At 38.5% G+C, this 15222-nt stretch overlaps 2 protein-coding genes across 3 annotated transcripts in view; one reads left to right on the top strand and one right to left on the bottom strand.

Annotated features, from left to right (window-relative positions):
* Positions 1–1870, top strand: part of rnf13 (ring finger protein 13) — a 35419-nt gene extending 33549 nt beyond the window's left edge. Inside the window, exons 9-10 of the mRNA XM_032572296.1 lie at positions 400–480; positions 731–1870. Of these exons, the coding sequence (XP_032428187.1) occupies positions 400–480; positions 731–1086 (437 nt within the window). The 3' untranslated portion in view covers positions 1087–1870. The remainder of the gene's footprint in view (positions 1–399; positions 481–730) is intronic.
* A 2084-nt stretch (positions 1871–3954) lies between these two features.
* pfn2b (profilin 2b) lies at positions 3955–12867 on the bottom strand. Of its 2 annotated transcripts, none has more exons than XM_032571402.1 (3): positions 12544–12860; positions 9998–10190; positions 3955–5763 (listed from the first exon to the last, which is right to left on the bottom strand). In XM_032571402.1, the coding sequence occupies exons 1-3, from the start codon at positions 12670–12672 to the stop codon at positions 5666–5668; spliced, it is 420 nt and encodes a 139-aa protein (XP_032427293.1). In that variant the 5' UTR covers positions 12673–12860; the 3' UTR covers positions 3955–5665. The 2 variants fall into 2 exon arrangements, with proteins under 2 accessions (XP_032427293.1, XP_032427294.1); XM_032571403.1 differs by lacking the exon at positions 3955–5763 and adding an exon at positions 5802–6176 and having other exon boundaries at positions 12544–12867.
* Positions 12868–15222: the final 2355 nt, after the last annotated feature.

The following is a 15222-nucleotide window of genomic DNA, read 5'->3' as shown; positions in this document are numbered from 1 at the left end:
TGAAGCTGCCTCTAGGCTTTTGATCTCCTACAGAGGACTTTAACAGGGCCTTATACAAGTATTCACGTTTTGTCATCTTAAATCTCCAGACAAACCAATGTGTTTTATGAGACATCCACAGAAAACAGGACAAAAACCCTTCCAGATTAATTTTTTTTTAACAAATATGCAAATTGTGATGTGTTTGTACCCCTTTTACTCTGATACCTTTAAAGTTAATCCGGTACCACAGAGTGCCTTCAGAAGTCGCCTCTTTAGCTGAATTCAGCCCTTCATTCATCAGACCAAGTCTGACTTGGTTTGGCAGTGAACCTCCCCTACTTGTAGCTTGTGGGAAAATCAGTAAATGATACAAAAGCTTCATATCAAACTGCTCAGTGGTAAATATTTTCATTTCAGGGGATAACTATGATGTCTGTGCCATCTGCCTGGATGAATATGAGGATGGAGATAAACTCAGAGTCCTGCCGTGCTCTCATGGTGAGTATGCTCAAGTTTATCAATATGATATATTTAAAAACAATGACTAAAGTGTTGAACCGAAAGTAAAAAAATTACCACATAGTACAAAAAGACATCACCAAGGAGAATAAAACTTCCTGAAATCAGTCCCTTGTTCAGACGGTCTAAACTCTCGGCTCTTGGAGTCGCGCAGGAAGGCAATGGCCAGGATACTGACGTGCGGAAAGGAAGCTTGTGTTTTCTAAACCCGATGCTCTTGTTCTCCTAGCCTATCACAGCAAGTGTGTGGACCCCTGGCTGACCAAAACCAAGAAGACGTGTCCTGTGTGCAAGCAGAAGGTGGTCCCCTCTCATGGCGACTCGGATTCGGATTCAGAGGAGGGGGACAGCGGCCCCGACGAGAACGAGGTGTCCGAGAGCACGCCCCTGCTGCGCTCCCAGGCCTCGACCAGCGCCCACTCCTTCGGCACCATGTCGGGAGCGTCGCGCTCGGAGCAGGACTCCTCCGAGTACGACGACGACGAGCTGGACAGCAGCGACAGCGAGGAGGAGGTTACCGTGGAGACGGTTGTGGTGCAGATGCAGCAGCCGAGCTCCGACGAGCACGACTTACCGCGAGCTTGACTGGCACCCTCATATCCGCAGAGACTTTATGGGAAAACAGATCCATCATCTCTGTTCTTCTGTCACTGCTTACATTAGGCTCCTGTCCTGTGTAGGAGTTCAGACATGTTTTAACCTGAGAGAACCCGACTACAGTAGACTGCTACACTGTATTTATTCATGGAAAAGAGCCATGAAAAGGGTCCTGCTGCCCTCACCATGCCTGACAGAGAGCAGCATAGATATTGTCTGTTTGTATAAAGTATAAATCACAAGAAGCTCCATATTAACCTTTGATTATCTTCAGTCCTACATGTATATACATAGAAGCACATTGACATGAACTGAACCACTATGCAGCACTCAGCGTTTCAGCTCAGCAGTACTGTGTTGCCATTTTATTTCTAGCCTGATGTTTGCGGGAGTTTAGACACCGACGTCTTTTGTGCCACAGTTTTTCTGTTACCACTGACTGACATGGAGTGAAGCACAAGTCAGTCTGGATCGACAGACTGATTTAAGGCAAAAAGAAAAAAGAATGTGCTTTCTATGATGCATCACATTTTGTTTTGTGTTACAATGTTCTGCACTCCCTGTGGTACATATTTTGGCTGCTGCTTTTTTTTTTATAAACCTGGTTATGGACTCATACTGATATGTTTTGTAGGAAAAGTGCAGGATTATCCTGTTTAATTCATAAAATAATTCCTGTTGCCTTTTTAGTTGCATTTTTGTCCTGTTTTCTTCCTGCTCATGTACATTTGTTCTCAACAAATCATGTCAATAAATAACCCCGAACTACAAATGTTGATTCAAATTAATGTTTTACTAGCATTTTCAAAGATCCAGTTGCCTCCATCCACCAGTTCTGGTTTTGTTTTCAAGCATATTAATGAAAAGTTGAGCGGAAGGAAAAACTGACTTAAAACAGAACATTGCAGTTTTGAAAGGCAAAACACGTTTTTTAAGATGGATATACGCTATAGTACCTCTAATCCAGAGCAACAAATAGAAATATAAAGTCGTGGATGTGAACTTGTATATTCCTATTTATTCACACATTACATAGATTTCTAGATTTCATTTTTTAAATAAGACAATTCAGGATGACACAAAATGTTTACTGTGAAAGTGCTTGGTCATTTTTCAAAGGTGTGATTAAAGTTAGCTTCTTATTTTAAAGTAAAGGGTAATTTCACCACTTTTTATGCATCTGAATTGTGTCACAATAAATCTAAAATATTTGTAAAAGCATCACATGGGACATTTTGGGACCTATATTCTCTTACAAACTAACTAGACCTTAAGAGAAAGTGTACAAAAGTATTTATTGCATCTATAGGTTATAGTTCAGCAAGTTACTCACTGCAGAACTGTTAAATTCAAGGTGGGGTGTGTTAAAAAAAAAAGAAAATGAGGAATTTTAAGACAAAAATAAGAAACTCATTCCAGGGGGATTTTCAGACAGCCAGACTTTACATTATTTTTTTTAAATTCCAAGTTTGTTGTATTTTCTATTTAATCTTTTATCTCACAGTAGAAGCAAGAAACAATAGCAGACAAAAACGTTGAATAAATGTCTTTGCTGATCATGTTATGAGGAACTCTAGTCACTTAGCATCCCCTACATCTCAAGACCACAAACTTTTGTGCTGACGCAATTCAAATTGAAACATCCATTGCCTTCTTTAGTGGTCGGATGATGAGTCATATGGGCCAACCATTGGATTTTATTTTTCCTAGGCAGAACCATCTCATAACATTGTACTGCGACAGTTTAATCGGGTTCCCCACTTGTTTTCCAAGCTCGTTTCTAAAACAAGTCCCATGTTTAAGTATTGACTTTTAATTTTTTCATTAGTTAAACCTTGTCACTAAAAGAAACTCTCAAAAACAGATCATTTTCCCTAGACTAAATGCAGATTCATTTGATTTAAGTTTTTAAATTTTGTGTCTTCATTTTATCCTTCCTCCTATACATTTATCCATTTTCCTCTAACTTGTGCTGTGGCATTTTAGGTCAAATTCAATCCCAATTTAAAAGTCTGATTTTAAAGACTTTTTTTTTTTTTTTTTAAAGCAGTTTGAATTTTGTCAAGTGGGTAATGAAATTTAGTTAAATGCTAGTGTAATCAGATATGGCCTCTCAAGTTAATTCAAAACTCACTCAGACATGACTGGACTTTTCCCTTCTGTCTGGACAGCAGCTTTCAACCCAAAAGAACAAAAGCAAATTTGACCTTGCTCTAGCAGGGGTCGGCAATCCTGGTCCTCGAGGGCCGGTGTCCTACAACTCTTGGATGTCTCCCTGGTCCAACACACTTGAATCCAACAGCTGAATCACCTCCTAAGTGCAGTCAGAGTTCTGCTAATGACATCATTATTTGACTCAGGTGTGTTGAAGTAGAGATGCATCTAAAGGTTGCAGGAGACCGGCCCTGGAGGCCTGGAGTTGCCCACCCCTGCAAGGTGAGCATTGATTATCAGCTCTTGCCCCTCACGCATTTTCAGGCTGACATGGAGCCAGAAAAAGTTAAAGACCCTGGCAACTATGCAGCCCTTCAGAGAGCTGACCCTGAGTTGTTTAGTCTGAAAGCAGCCATCAGGAGCTGCTGCACAAGTGAAATGACCAACAATCTGACTTTACAGTAAGAGGAAAACATACACTGGTTAAATTTTTTAAACAGATACTTTTAAGATGCAACATAACCAATTTTAAGAGTTTCACATTTCTACAGGAAAATACCAAGTGTTAAAACTTAATTGCAATGAAAACTTTGATTAAATCTGCAGTTAGAAGTGCATACACCCAGGTCTGATTAGAGCAGGTCAGACCACATTTCCCATAAAATGAACACAAGACATTTAAAAAAACAGAGTAAACATTTATCTGGTTGGAATAAATTTATTTGATCTGTCTGTAAACAAGGTGATAAATCAATTTATGGCATTTCTTGGTTTATGCATACAACATCAGATGAATTAAAGACTGTATCCCAGATGCAAGAAAAAAAAAATAAAGTGGTGAGGAAAGAAAATGAACAGATCAGCTAACAGGACTTGAACAGTGTTTTTGAGTACACATATCCCACAAGGCCTAAGACAGTGGAGCTGAAGCTACAAATTTAAAAAAAAAAAAAGTGCCGATGAAATGACTCCGTAGCCAACAGTGGGTAAAATCCATCTTACAGATCTCTACATTATGGCACAGGATACACAGGTTCTGTAGTTATATTTCAACAAGACAACCATGAGCATCTTTGTTCCAACCAATACCCTCGTCTCCCATCGAGTGTCATTTCTACTTTTAGAAATTAGGTGTTTCTCAGTTGGACGTTAAAGTTAGCAGTTCTGAGCGTGGACAGATCAACAGACGCCCCCCGTAGCTCAGTTGACTATAAAGGCAATTTATTCCACAGTTATGCAGTTGTCAACACAGCATGGCTTTGTACAAATGCAGTTGTTTCAACAGTAATAGTGAGGATTTTTTTTAATTTTCCAGATTCTCCCACCCTTACCTGCCCTGTACACCCCCCCCCCCCCCCATTCCCCTTTTAGTTTTAGCCACAACATCTCTGCCTGGTCACAGTTTTTCTTCATCAGAAAAAGTTAGTCATCCTTCACATGATTTGGAGCAGTTGTATAAACACCCGGGCTGCAACTACACTTGGTCCTATAAAAAAACAAAAACAAAATCAAACTGGACACACTCCAGATTGGTATATGCTGGGATAGCTACTGTCCAAAAAAATGGCAGCCTTTCCAAAAAAAAAAAAAAACTTAACAGATGGCAAACAAAACAGTGTTAAGTGCCTGAGCCTGTTACTGTGGAATGTCCATGGAGTTTGTGTAGCTGGGAAGTTTGTGATGCCAGGGTGGGAAGGGGGAATGGGGAGGACTAACTGCATCTGGATGTCATGAACTGAACTGATCCCAACCCCACTTCTATCAAAACTGATTCAGGACAGTACAGCAACTCTGCTGGGAGAGGTGGGTAGTGTTCAATAAAGGGTGAGATATGATTTAGTGTCATCTGATTTAAGCCAAAATAATGGGGGGAGCTAAATAATTTGGCAAGGAGGAGGTTAGTGTGATGTTTGTTGAGGATAACATGTAGACAGTCTCCTCTCCTGGACATGGAGGAAATAAAGGAAGACATGACGAGCTTCGTTAGAGCTCAAACGCTCCAAAGGCATAGGCTGCTCAAGGAGGGAGTGTGTGTGATATGAGAAGATTTAGTGGTGAGTACCATAAAACACAAAAGCAAGGATAGTTTACAAATTGATGCTATAGCTTCCTTTGTCTAAGTTCTGCCAATTTTTTTTTTTTTTGCTGGTCTTGGTAAAGTACAGATTTGTCATGACATCCTGTTTAGCAACATGCTCATTTTTACTATGGATAAACATAAGAGTGCTTGAAAGGAGATAAGAATACACAGAGCGAATGTGTGGAGGGAAGAGGTTCGAGGATAAATGGGGAGGGAGGAAAGAAATGGGGAGGAGAGAAGGCAGAAAAACAAACTACAAACTAGGACTGGAAGTAGTGTCAAATGCAACAGGGTGGCAAGGGTGAACTGCTAGGTAGCTGGTTACAGGTTGCTTTAGTAGCTGGCCTTCCTCAGGTACTCAGCCATCAGAAATGCTTTCTTGTTGAGCTGTCCTCCATGGACACCATCTTTTCCCATGACAAGAACCAATGCTGGAGTACACAAAAGGACAAAAAAAATTGAAGCAGCATGATGAGAGCAGGGATGGGAAAATAAAAACACTTTGTTCTACCTCTGATAAACATGGGACTACACTGTTGAGGCTGGGTCTGAGCCCTGCACCATTGAATGCTCCTGGAGGGTTTATTTGATGAGACTGCCTGTGTATGTATGGTGTGTGTGTGGTGGGGGGATGTGAGCTTGACAGAAACCTTTTTTGTCCTTTTGAGCTTTGTTTTTTTGCTTTTTTTTTTGTTTTCCTTTAATTTTTTTCCTCCCTCTAGTACACCACAAAAGCTACTTCTAATCTAGAACCCTGAATCCCTCAAGTATTTTGCCATCGAGTATGCCTTCTTATTCAATCCGCCTCCATGGACCCCTTCTTTGCCCATTACCAAGACCAAGACTGAAAGAAAAGAGACAGAAGGAACATTTAGAAGGGATGTTGAGATCACACAGGTGAAGAGAAAAAACAAGCAGAGCCAAAAAGCAGCAAGCAAGACGAAGAACTGTATGAAAAGCTGTGCAGCGCCTTTGGTTGGAAGGTTGTATGAGGGAGAAACCATAATTTTCTTATCAGTGCTGTTGGTGATGAGACATATTACTACAATTAGACAGAGTGAGTAGGACATGATTGAAGATGTGTTGCATGCAACCTGTTTGACAGTGTACTTTCGTTAGGACGAGAACAAGCAGAAGCATAGTGCAGCAAGTCTGTGCAAGACCTAATTAAAGCTCAGCATTTTCACAAAGAGTTTAAGTGACCCATTTTGTTTAAGAATGGTGCTTCAAGGAAAATTTCTGAGTATAAAAGGCTAATAAAATTAAAACAGTTAAAAAGGCAGTATTATGCATTTTCAAGCCACAGTGCTATTTCATAGCACAATCAAGTAACCGTTAACTTCAGTTATAAAAAATGCTATATATCAAATATGACGTAAAAATTTTTTGACTTTGTAATTTGGTGTCTTTAATTGAACCACTGTCTACCTTCTACTCCACCTTCTGGAAGTCATAACAGCACATCTCCTTTAACAGTTTTACCAGCGTTGTACTCAATAGTATCCTGAGCTCCGCAGATGCACAGTTCTACTACATGTTTACTAATTGCTGCCAGCTAGTCTGAAGGAGCCGTGGGAGGATGCTCTGTGAGGTGGAAGATCGGAAAGTGCAGCTCCAGACAGAAGCCTCACCTCGAATGAGATTAATTGATTCCTCAATATGCATGAAATACTCAAGGCAACTCGCCAGGTACCTTTTTGATGAGAGAATATTGCAACATGTTGTAATGTTCAAAAAGTTGATTTTACATAATACTGCCCTTTTAAGAAGCTAGAGATTTTGTGATTAAAGCGGTACATGTTACTTAATAGGTAGAAGCAAGTTGTTACTTCTTTTTTTTTTTTTTTGCCAAATGTCCATGCACACTGCGCTAACTATTGGAGCTGCATACAAACTGAGCCAATTCAGTCAAGGATCTCAAAGTACGTTAATAAATTATAAAGTTTAGAATCTAACATTGTGAACACACAAATATGTTAATATCACTGCTGAAGCTGAACCAAAGCGAAAAATGTTATGAATTCTTGTCATCTAAAGGAAACTGGAGCATTAAAAATGGTGGTTTCATTGTTCCTTTTGGTCACTTGTTTTGTAATTTATGTTAGTGATTAGCAAGAAATTTTACCCAAACATACCAAGATTATATCCTACAATATGTCTACATTTCCTAGACAAAAGACTTTCCAAGTAAACTTTAGAAATTTGATGAGAAATAGGAGTTTATCTCAAGAACCTAGAACACAAAATGTATCACATTTTTATCACTTAGTTAAATTAAATTACAACACATAGCCCTTTTGGGTGTCTTAGTTCTATACACAGCTGCCTGTTATATTCACTACACCAGCAGCAGGGAAGATAATGAAGCTTCTCACCAACATCACCAAAGACACATGCAAGTAGCAGCATGCTTAGGGTACCTCTCCTCAATACATGTGGGCACCGTGAAGCACCCAAACCCTTCCACAGGGGAACAGTTACTTTTTAGAGTGGGCTGTGTTAACCAGAAAGGCAGACATTGCATGCAGTTCATGGAGGCTTAAGGAAATCCTCCCCCAGAAAAGGTTTTCAGTTAGAAAATAGAAATCTGTTTTTCTCACCTGAAAGCATTAACAGTAGAGGAAACGGTGCACATGGGTTCAAACAGACAACATAGAAACCGCCATGACAGACAAATCCATAAAGGCATCTTGAATTAATTTTATAGGCAACTATTTTATGGAGAATGTTTAAAAAAAAGGGCAATAGAGAGGACCTGTTAATTTAGTAATCATTTAATTTCACTTAAAATAGGCTAGTCTTTGACACCAAACAGTTTTAGTCATCACCACTACCCTAATTGCCAGATTGTTTATTGGTCCAAAGAGAAGTTTAAATTCTGAGTCATGAAAGACAAAAATCATGTAGCTTTGTTTTGAGCATCAGACATCCAGCTCAAAAAGTTTACAGCTTAAAAGTGCAAATATCAATTTGATATTTAACCCGTTTAATCCCGCTCACAGCAACTGTTTCATGTGGCTAGAGTGAATGGTCACATGACCAAGACCTCTTTACTTCCCGTCAGTACTCCTGGAGGTAAATTTCTCAAACTTGTACAACAGGAAGTCAAAATGCTTCAATAAACAAAGCAGAATATATTGTAAATATGTTCTTTAAGTAGTTATCTACTGATGTATGACAATTTTGTCCCTGCATGCATCTTTTAATATGCAACCATGGCAACAACTATTGCCAGTAGCATACTAAAGAGACAGCACTATGCTAGGTGTCAATGGTTTTGCCATTTATTCAATATTAGGGATGCTCCGATAAGGTTTTTTGCTGCCGATTCCAATCCGTTTTTTAAATCTCATAATAGATTCGTTGTGTTGATGCATTTTGACGTGCTTCAACCCTGAATTTTCCACCGCAACACGCAAACGTCCCCATTCACTCTCAAAGCATTAAAGTTCCACACGGCATCGCTTAGGTTTTGTTGCCACGCGCTTGCATAATGTGAAGGAAATAGGAGATAAGCTGCACACGCAGGCTGCGAAGTGAGATATAGGTGATCGGTTTTGGTGATCAGCGATCACCCATCATACACTTTTTCACGGAAATCGTCTGATTTTGATTGGTGGCTGATCGATCAGCACACCTCTATTGAAATTTTCTTTTCTCCCCACACAGCTCAAAATTGTCTGATGTTTTAAATCTTCTAGACCTGATAGAACCTAAAAATAACGTCTTCTACACCACTGTTATTCCCACAGTTGAAATAGAGCCCCCTCCCCATCCCATACAGGTAATCATTTCCACAAAGTGGAATGGCAAAGTGGCCTATGCACCGAATGACTGCTACAAGATGATGCCATGTTACCAACTGGTTTAGGACAGACAGGGCCATAGTGTAGTGCTTGGTCTGTTGGAAGAGGGAGGAGTTCCTCCAGGATGCACATTTGTACAGGATAACATTTTCACCTGATTTTGCCTCACTAATGAAATGACCAAATGAGGTTACAAGGCCACTTGGCACTTTGAGACAATGCAATCTGAGAGATGTGGCATGTAATCTTTATGCATCTAAATCAGTTCTGAGCACACTTGTAACCATACCTTGTTATAACAGGTTATGCATGACATTTTTATTTTTTAAATAGGCCAGATTTGTGTAAATTAGACTATGCAGTTTCTCAGTAGCAACAATTGGTGGAAAGTGTAAAAACTAAATTTTTACTAAAACAACCAACATAAACTGATAATATGTAATGATTCATAAATATGTAAACATGTTCCTACTAAAAGCTGCGACATTATGAAGCACCACTAAATTATGAGAGAAAAATGTCCTTAGCCTACGCTAACACGTACATTCAGTTTAAATTTAATGTTAAGACAAAATGCCTTTCTATTCAAATAAACTTCTTAAGGTGCTGCACAAAACATGTTGAAAAACACATTTCTGCAGCAAGAACAGTTTCAGTACTACTGTTCCCCCATCATAACAAAATTCCAAAGAGAAGAATTCATACCTATCATATATTGAGGAAAGGGTGCATTCAACACCTCCACAACATGCACTCACAACACGACCACTAAAGAAAATCTAGGAATACTAAATAAATGCAGACTGAAACAGAACTTTAATGCAGAAAATATGTAAACTATAGTTAATGTTGTACTCACCTTTGCCTGCTCTGCCTATAGTTATATTGTATGTTGGCTCTCCGCCTTGACTCTTTGTCCGGACGTCCATTGTCCAGTCCCCTTCAGCTGACAGGCTATCTCTGAGTACTGAGCACTTTTTAGTGCCTATGGTCAGCCCAGTGGTGAAGAGATTCTCCCGGTCCTTTCCTACCAACACGTCGATTTCTGATGCCTAAAAAGAAAAAATGTAAAGCAAATTTCTTTATCGTGACAGAGTTGAGATACAAGTTTTCAGACAGAAAACATGTTCTCAAGGAGACCTGATATTTAGATATTCAAGTCTTGAAATAATGTCGCCTTTACTAAATTTGAATAAGGGCTAACAATGATGCTTTTATTTCCAATCCCAGAAGAGAAGGCACAAGAATTCAAACATGGACTTTTTTCTATTAAGCCGGCAGTAAAAAAAAAATTAAACAAAACACACACACACCGAGGACCATCAAGTAAGGTCTGAGAAAATTAAAAGCCAGATTAATTGGTAAAGTATTAAATCTTAGTGTAAATAGATAATCCTGGCTCCCAAGAACAAGAAGCTAATCTCGCATAAAAATGGAAACTTTCAAAAAACTTAAACACCTCAAATCAAAAAGGTACAGGCCCAAAGTGCAAAGTCATGGCACTAGAGAGCTGAAGAGGGACAGGGGAGAAAGGAAGAAGAAAAAAAGTCTTGTTCAGATTACCATGAATACTTGCTATACAGAGTTGATCAAAACCAGAACTTCTGTGTTGCAATGTCAACTTATCTCAGGCCAAAACCTTGTCTGTGAAATATAACATGTTTAAAAAGGGACTGAGGCATATGTCCATGTTTTAAGGGTCAGTTAAAGTTAGACACTTTTTCACCATAATCAAACTGGTCATTTTCTGTTTTATCTATCTATCTATATAAACATTCTTAGAAAACAAAAGAGTTTCTGGATCTCATATCTGAACACATTTTTTTCTACTTTCAATTATTTACAATGCCGGTAAAGTATATGAAAGATTTCTATCCAATTTGCCTGAAGACAGAAGTAATAACATGAAAATTCTTTTCAAAATGTTTGAGTTCTGCAGTCTGATGGCTACATCACATCTGCAACTGTAAATGTTAGTTATTTGGAATAACTTTCAGATAAATGTGCAGGTTGTTTTATTTACATATAAATATTTCAAGTCCAGATAGACTTGTATACAGTTTGATAATATATATATATATATATATATATATATATATATATATATATATATATATATATATATATATATATATATATAATACACATTTGACGGAGTTTTAAAATAAGGGTACAAGTACATACTATCACGGGAAGCCCTATATATCGAAAGACGACTATAAGCAATTCTCCGCCATAATGTTCGAAAGATCCATCTTTACTAGTGTAGGAAAAAGGCTTAGCTCAAAAACGTGGTTTCCATAGTGTCAAACATTAATACATTTTTTCTGATTATGATCGACAGAGACGAGAAAATTACATTTTAGATCGAAGGGGTGGACACTCCCAGTAGCTTTAGCTAAAGGCGGAAAACACGTTCATGTATTGTAGCATGGCTCAGCATTTTATGGCGTTACACAATGCACATCAAAGCGTAAAAATATAGTTATAATCCATAATAGCATCATGAAATCCCGTAATATTATAATTACATTTTTTATACAAAATGGTGGCTCGAGAAAAACGCGAAGGACAACCGACAAAGATTTTAAACCCATAGCTGCAATCGATTGATATTGAAAAAAAGAAAACGTATTTAAAACCGACAGCAGTTCAACAAAGATTCTGGTGTCAAGACACCAGAATCCAAAGTAAGAATAAGAGACATTTTCTAATAGAAAATAAAGGGACAAGAAACTGAATGTGTATCCGCCATTTTGGAGAAAAGGGGCGGTAGTGAGATTCACAGAAGCCGAACAGGAAAAAAAGACCAACGGCTGCTAGCTCGTAGCATTAGCTTCCAACGGTTTTCCAATGAGGATGACCACCCCCATTTGAGCTAAGCCGTTAGCTTGATTACCGATGCCGACATACAGCTTTCCTCAGGTTGAATTCTCAGCTGCAGAGGTTTAATTGTAAAATAAATTTTTAGCTAAGCTAGTATTAAAATGTAAAATTATATATGGGTAACGTTTAACACACACACACACCGGCTACTTAATGTTCAAAACAAATGACCGGTATAAGAAGCAAACATGGCTAACCCCGTTAGCTACAGTTTTCCGACCACTTGGGTCATCTCCGATAACTGTAGTGGGCATGTATAAGGACAGTTCGGGAAATTGAAACCCCTTTCGGGTTAAAAACATAAAACGAGTAACTGAATAGTAACGAAAGATTAAAAAGCAAGTATGCACGCTAGTTCGTGTACATCTCGTGGTGGACCACTGCATACCATGTGTACCGCACTCATTCAACAAGGCCAGGCTATGCAGATAAACGTTTTTTTGTTGTTTTTTTTTTAAATCAACAGCGTATTTTACAGGGTTCTAATCTACATACAGAGGACACAGAGAGCACACTAACCGTAATGTTGGAAAAGGCTCCGCCATTAACCGATGCCCAGACGTATTTGGCGTCCGTATAGCCCACAATGGCCGCGTCCTGGCAGCTGCCATCAGCCATCAGGTTGTCCACGTAGCTTTGCCAGGACATGTTATTGATATTAGTTCTAGGACGGGGAATAAAGCACGGCAAGTGAAAATAAATCACGGTTGTCTCTCCAACGAAGAAGAAGCAGTATTTTTTTGATGGTTAACGGGCATCCAGCAACCTCAACCCCCGGCTCTGTCACGTCCCGGCTTTCTTCTGGTCTAGGCAACGAAGAGCAGCCACTGCGACCAGACACAGACTTGGGTGTAGCCCTTACTAAATCACTCCGCCAGGCGTTCTTCGCCCTACGCCTTCGGTGCATGATATACTGCGCCGCGGATGAATACAATAACAATTTAGTATTCCCTAAGATAGGGGGCGGGGGGTCTATTTTCTTGGAATTGAGTAGAATTTGGACTGTAAATTACAAAACATAAATATTATAAATATTTTAAAGATCAATTTTAAGTAACATAATTGTCCAAGTCTTACTGAACATAACCTTCCCTTTTGTTTACCAGTGATTCTTGAGAAGAGGGACAAAATGGGTTTAAATTTTTCCAAATTTTTTTTTAATTATTCCTCAAGCATATGTATACAAATATGACGAATAATGTTTTGGAAATGTAAAGATGCTAAGGTGCAGACTCCCAGTTGCAAAATATTTTTGAAAATGACATTTTTAATGGACCTGACCCAGAACTTTGTCATCACCATCTGACAAAAATAAATATAAAATTATTTTTTAATGACCCTAGTAGTGATATTTTTACTCAGTTTTACAGACAAATGCTTCTCAAGAAGCAAAACAAATATTATTATTTTTTAAAAACTTCAAATAACAAAAACACAGAAATTAAACTAATTTGGGCTTGATTAAACACTATATAAGCTCAAGGCAATTACCATTTACCATTTAATTTGGTTCAGGCTGTCTGCATTATAAAAGCCTAATCTGTATGTAGTTTCTTAGACAAGAAATACAAAACCACACTTTAGGTGTAAAGTAAAATTAAACTGACTATTTTTGTTCTTGTCATTATCTTTGGGACGACAGTGGCAATGGTGGTAGGAGCAGCTGTGGTTATGATACAGTAGCTTCCCAGCATGTCGGTGTGAGGATGTGTGTGTGAATGGGTGAATGACTGAATGACTGAATGTAGTGTGAAGTGCTTTGGAGTCCTTTAGACTTGACAAAGTGCTGTACAAATGCAAGTCATTTACTATCTTTAGGACTTGTTTGTGTTTTTCTTAGTTTTAAAGGGACAGTATTATGTAAAATCAACGTTTTTGCGCTGTACATCATGTTATAATGTTACTCCCTCTTCAAAAACACATCTGGATTGTTGTCTTGATTCTTTCATGCATGTTTGAGAAATCTTTTCATCTCCTGTGGCAACCATTCAACTGTGCTCTGCAAAAAGCCTGGGTGGACCTAGTGCCTCCTTCAAGGTGCAGCTCATCCTTGGAGCTACAGATTCCAATCTTCCAAGCTTCCATCTCATAGAGCTTTCTTCTCCGTCACTCAGCTTTGTCAGACTTGGCAGCAACAATTAGCAAACACCTAGTGGAACTGAATTCATTATACCAGCTACTTCTCAGTGCAATGCTGGTGAAAACATTGTTAAAGGGTTAATAGAGGAGCGATGTGATTTCTTTTTGAAGGCAGAGTTTCAGAAAGAGCAAAAATTTTTAAAGCGACAGAGGTCCTATTTCAAGGCATTAAATTACCAGGTAAAATTTCTGTTAAGCCATATTTGATACACATTTTTTTTTTACATCTAAAGTTAACATAGTTAGTTGGTTATGCTATAAAATGAAAATATGTTCCTGGAAAAGAGATAGTACTGCCCCTTTAAATATCTTTCAGTAAGTCTGACCAGAATCAGAAGGCATAGAAAGCCTTCTGGTCTTCCCATAAGTTTCCCTGGATTTTGTTTTTTGTATTTTTTTTTATGTTATTCAGTAAAGCTTTTAATTTTAAAACAGATTTATTTGAAAGATAAGCAGCCTCCTCTCTGCGTTAGGGTTCCGCTTCACACTGTTCTTTAGCAGTTTTGGTGCATTACAAGTTTAAATCAGTAGGGTACAAGACTTGTTATCTAAAACACAGAACTGATTGGATTCACGAACTGTTTATGCAAAACCCCATGGGAAAATCCATTTTATGTTTTTCCAGGCACTTATGGGTGTGGCATTTCCAAGTAAAAACTGTTGCATATATACATGTCAAGTCAAGTTTATTTATATAGCACATTTCAGCAAGAAGGCAGTTCAAAGTGCTTTACATCACAAAAACATGATACAGTCATAAATTATGAAACAAGAAATAAGCGTTGCATTTTGACAAATGTCATTTTTAAAATCCTCAAGCAAATACACATCAAATATGACGATCAATGTTCCGGTTACTGCTACTCAAAAGCAACTTTAGAGAGGTAGGTGTTTAAACCTTGATTTCAAGGAACTCAGTGATTCAGCTGTTTTGCAGGTTTTTCTACGTTTGTTCCAGATTTGTGGTGCATAGAAGCTGAATGCTGCTTCTTGATGTTTGGTTCTGGTTCTGGGGATGCAGAGCAGACCAAACCACTCAGGTCTGGAAGGTTGATACAA

This window comes from Xiphophorus hellerii, chromosome 9 (assembly GCF_003331165.1).
Source record: "Xiphophorus hellerii strain 12219 chromosome 9, Xiphophorus_hellerii-4.1, whole genome shotgun sequence".
Lineage (NCBI taxonomy): Eukaryota > Metazoa > Chordata > Actinopteri > Cyprinodontiformes > Poeciliidae > Xiphophorus > Xiphophorus hellerii.
The sequence above is the reverse complement of the archived record's forward strand: the minus strand, read 5'-3'. Positions and strand labels throughout refer to the sequence as shown.

What these genes read in the sequence shown, in the direction of transcription:
- pfn2b (XM_032571403.1), bottom strand. Translation starts at nt 12,672, where the DNA reads ATGTCCTGGCAAAGCTACGTGGACAACCTGATGGCTGATGGCAGCTGC. An exon ending in GAGCCTTTTCCAACATTACG is followed by an intron (nt 10,191 to 12,543) that starts GTTAGTGTGCTC and finishes TTTTCTTTTTAG; the next exon opens with GCATCAGAAATCGACGTGTT. An exon ending in TATAGGCAGAGCAGGCAAAG is followed by an intron (nt 6,177 to 9,997) that starts GTGAGTACAACA and finishes CTTTTCTTTCAG; the next exon opens with TCTTGGTCTTGGTAATGGGC.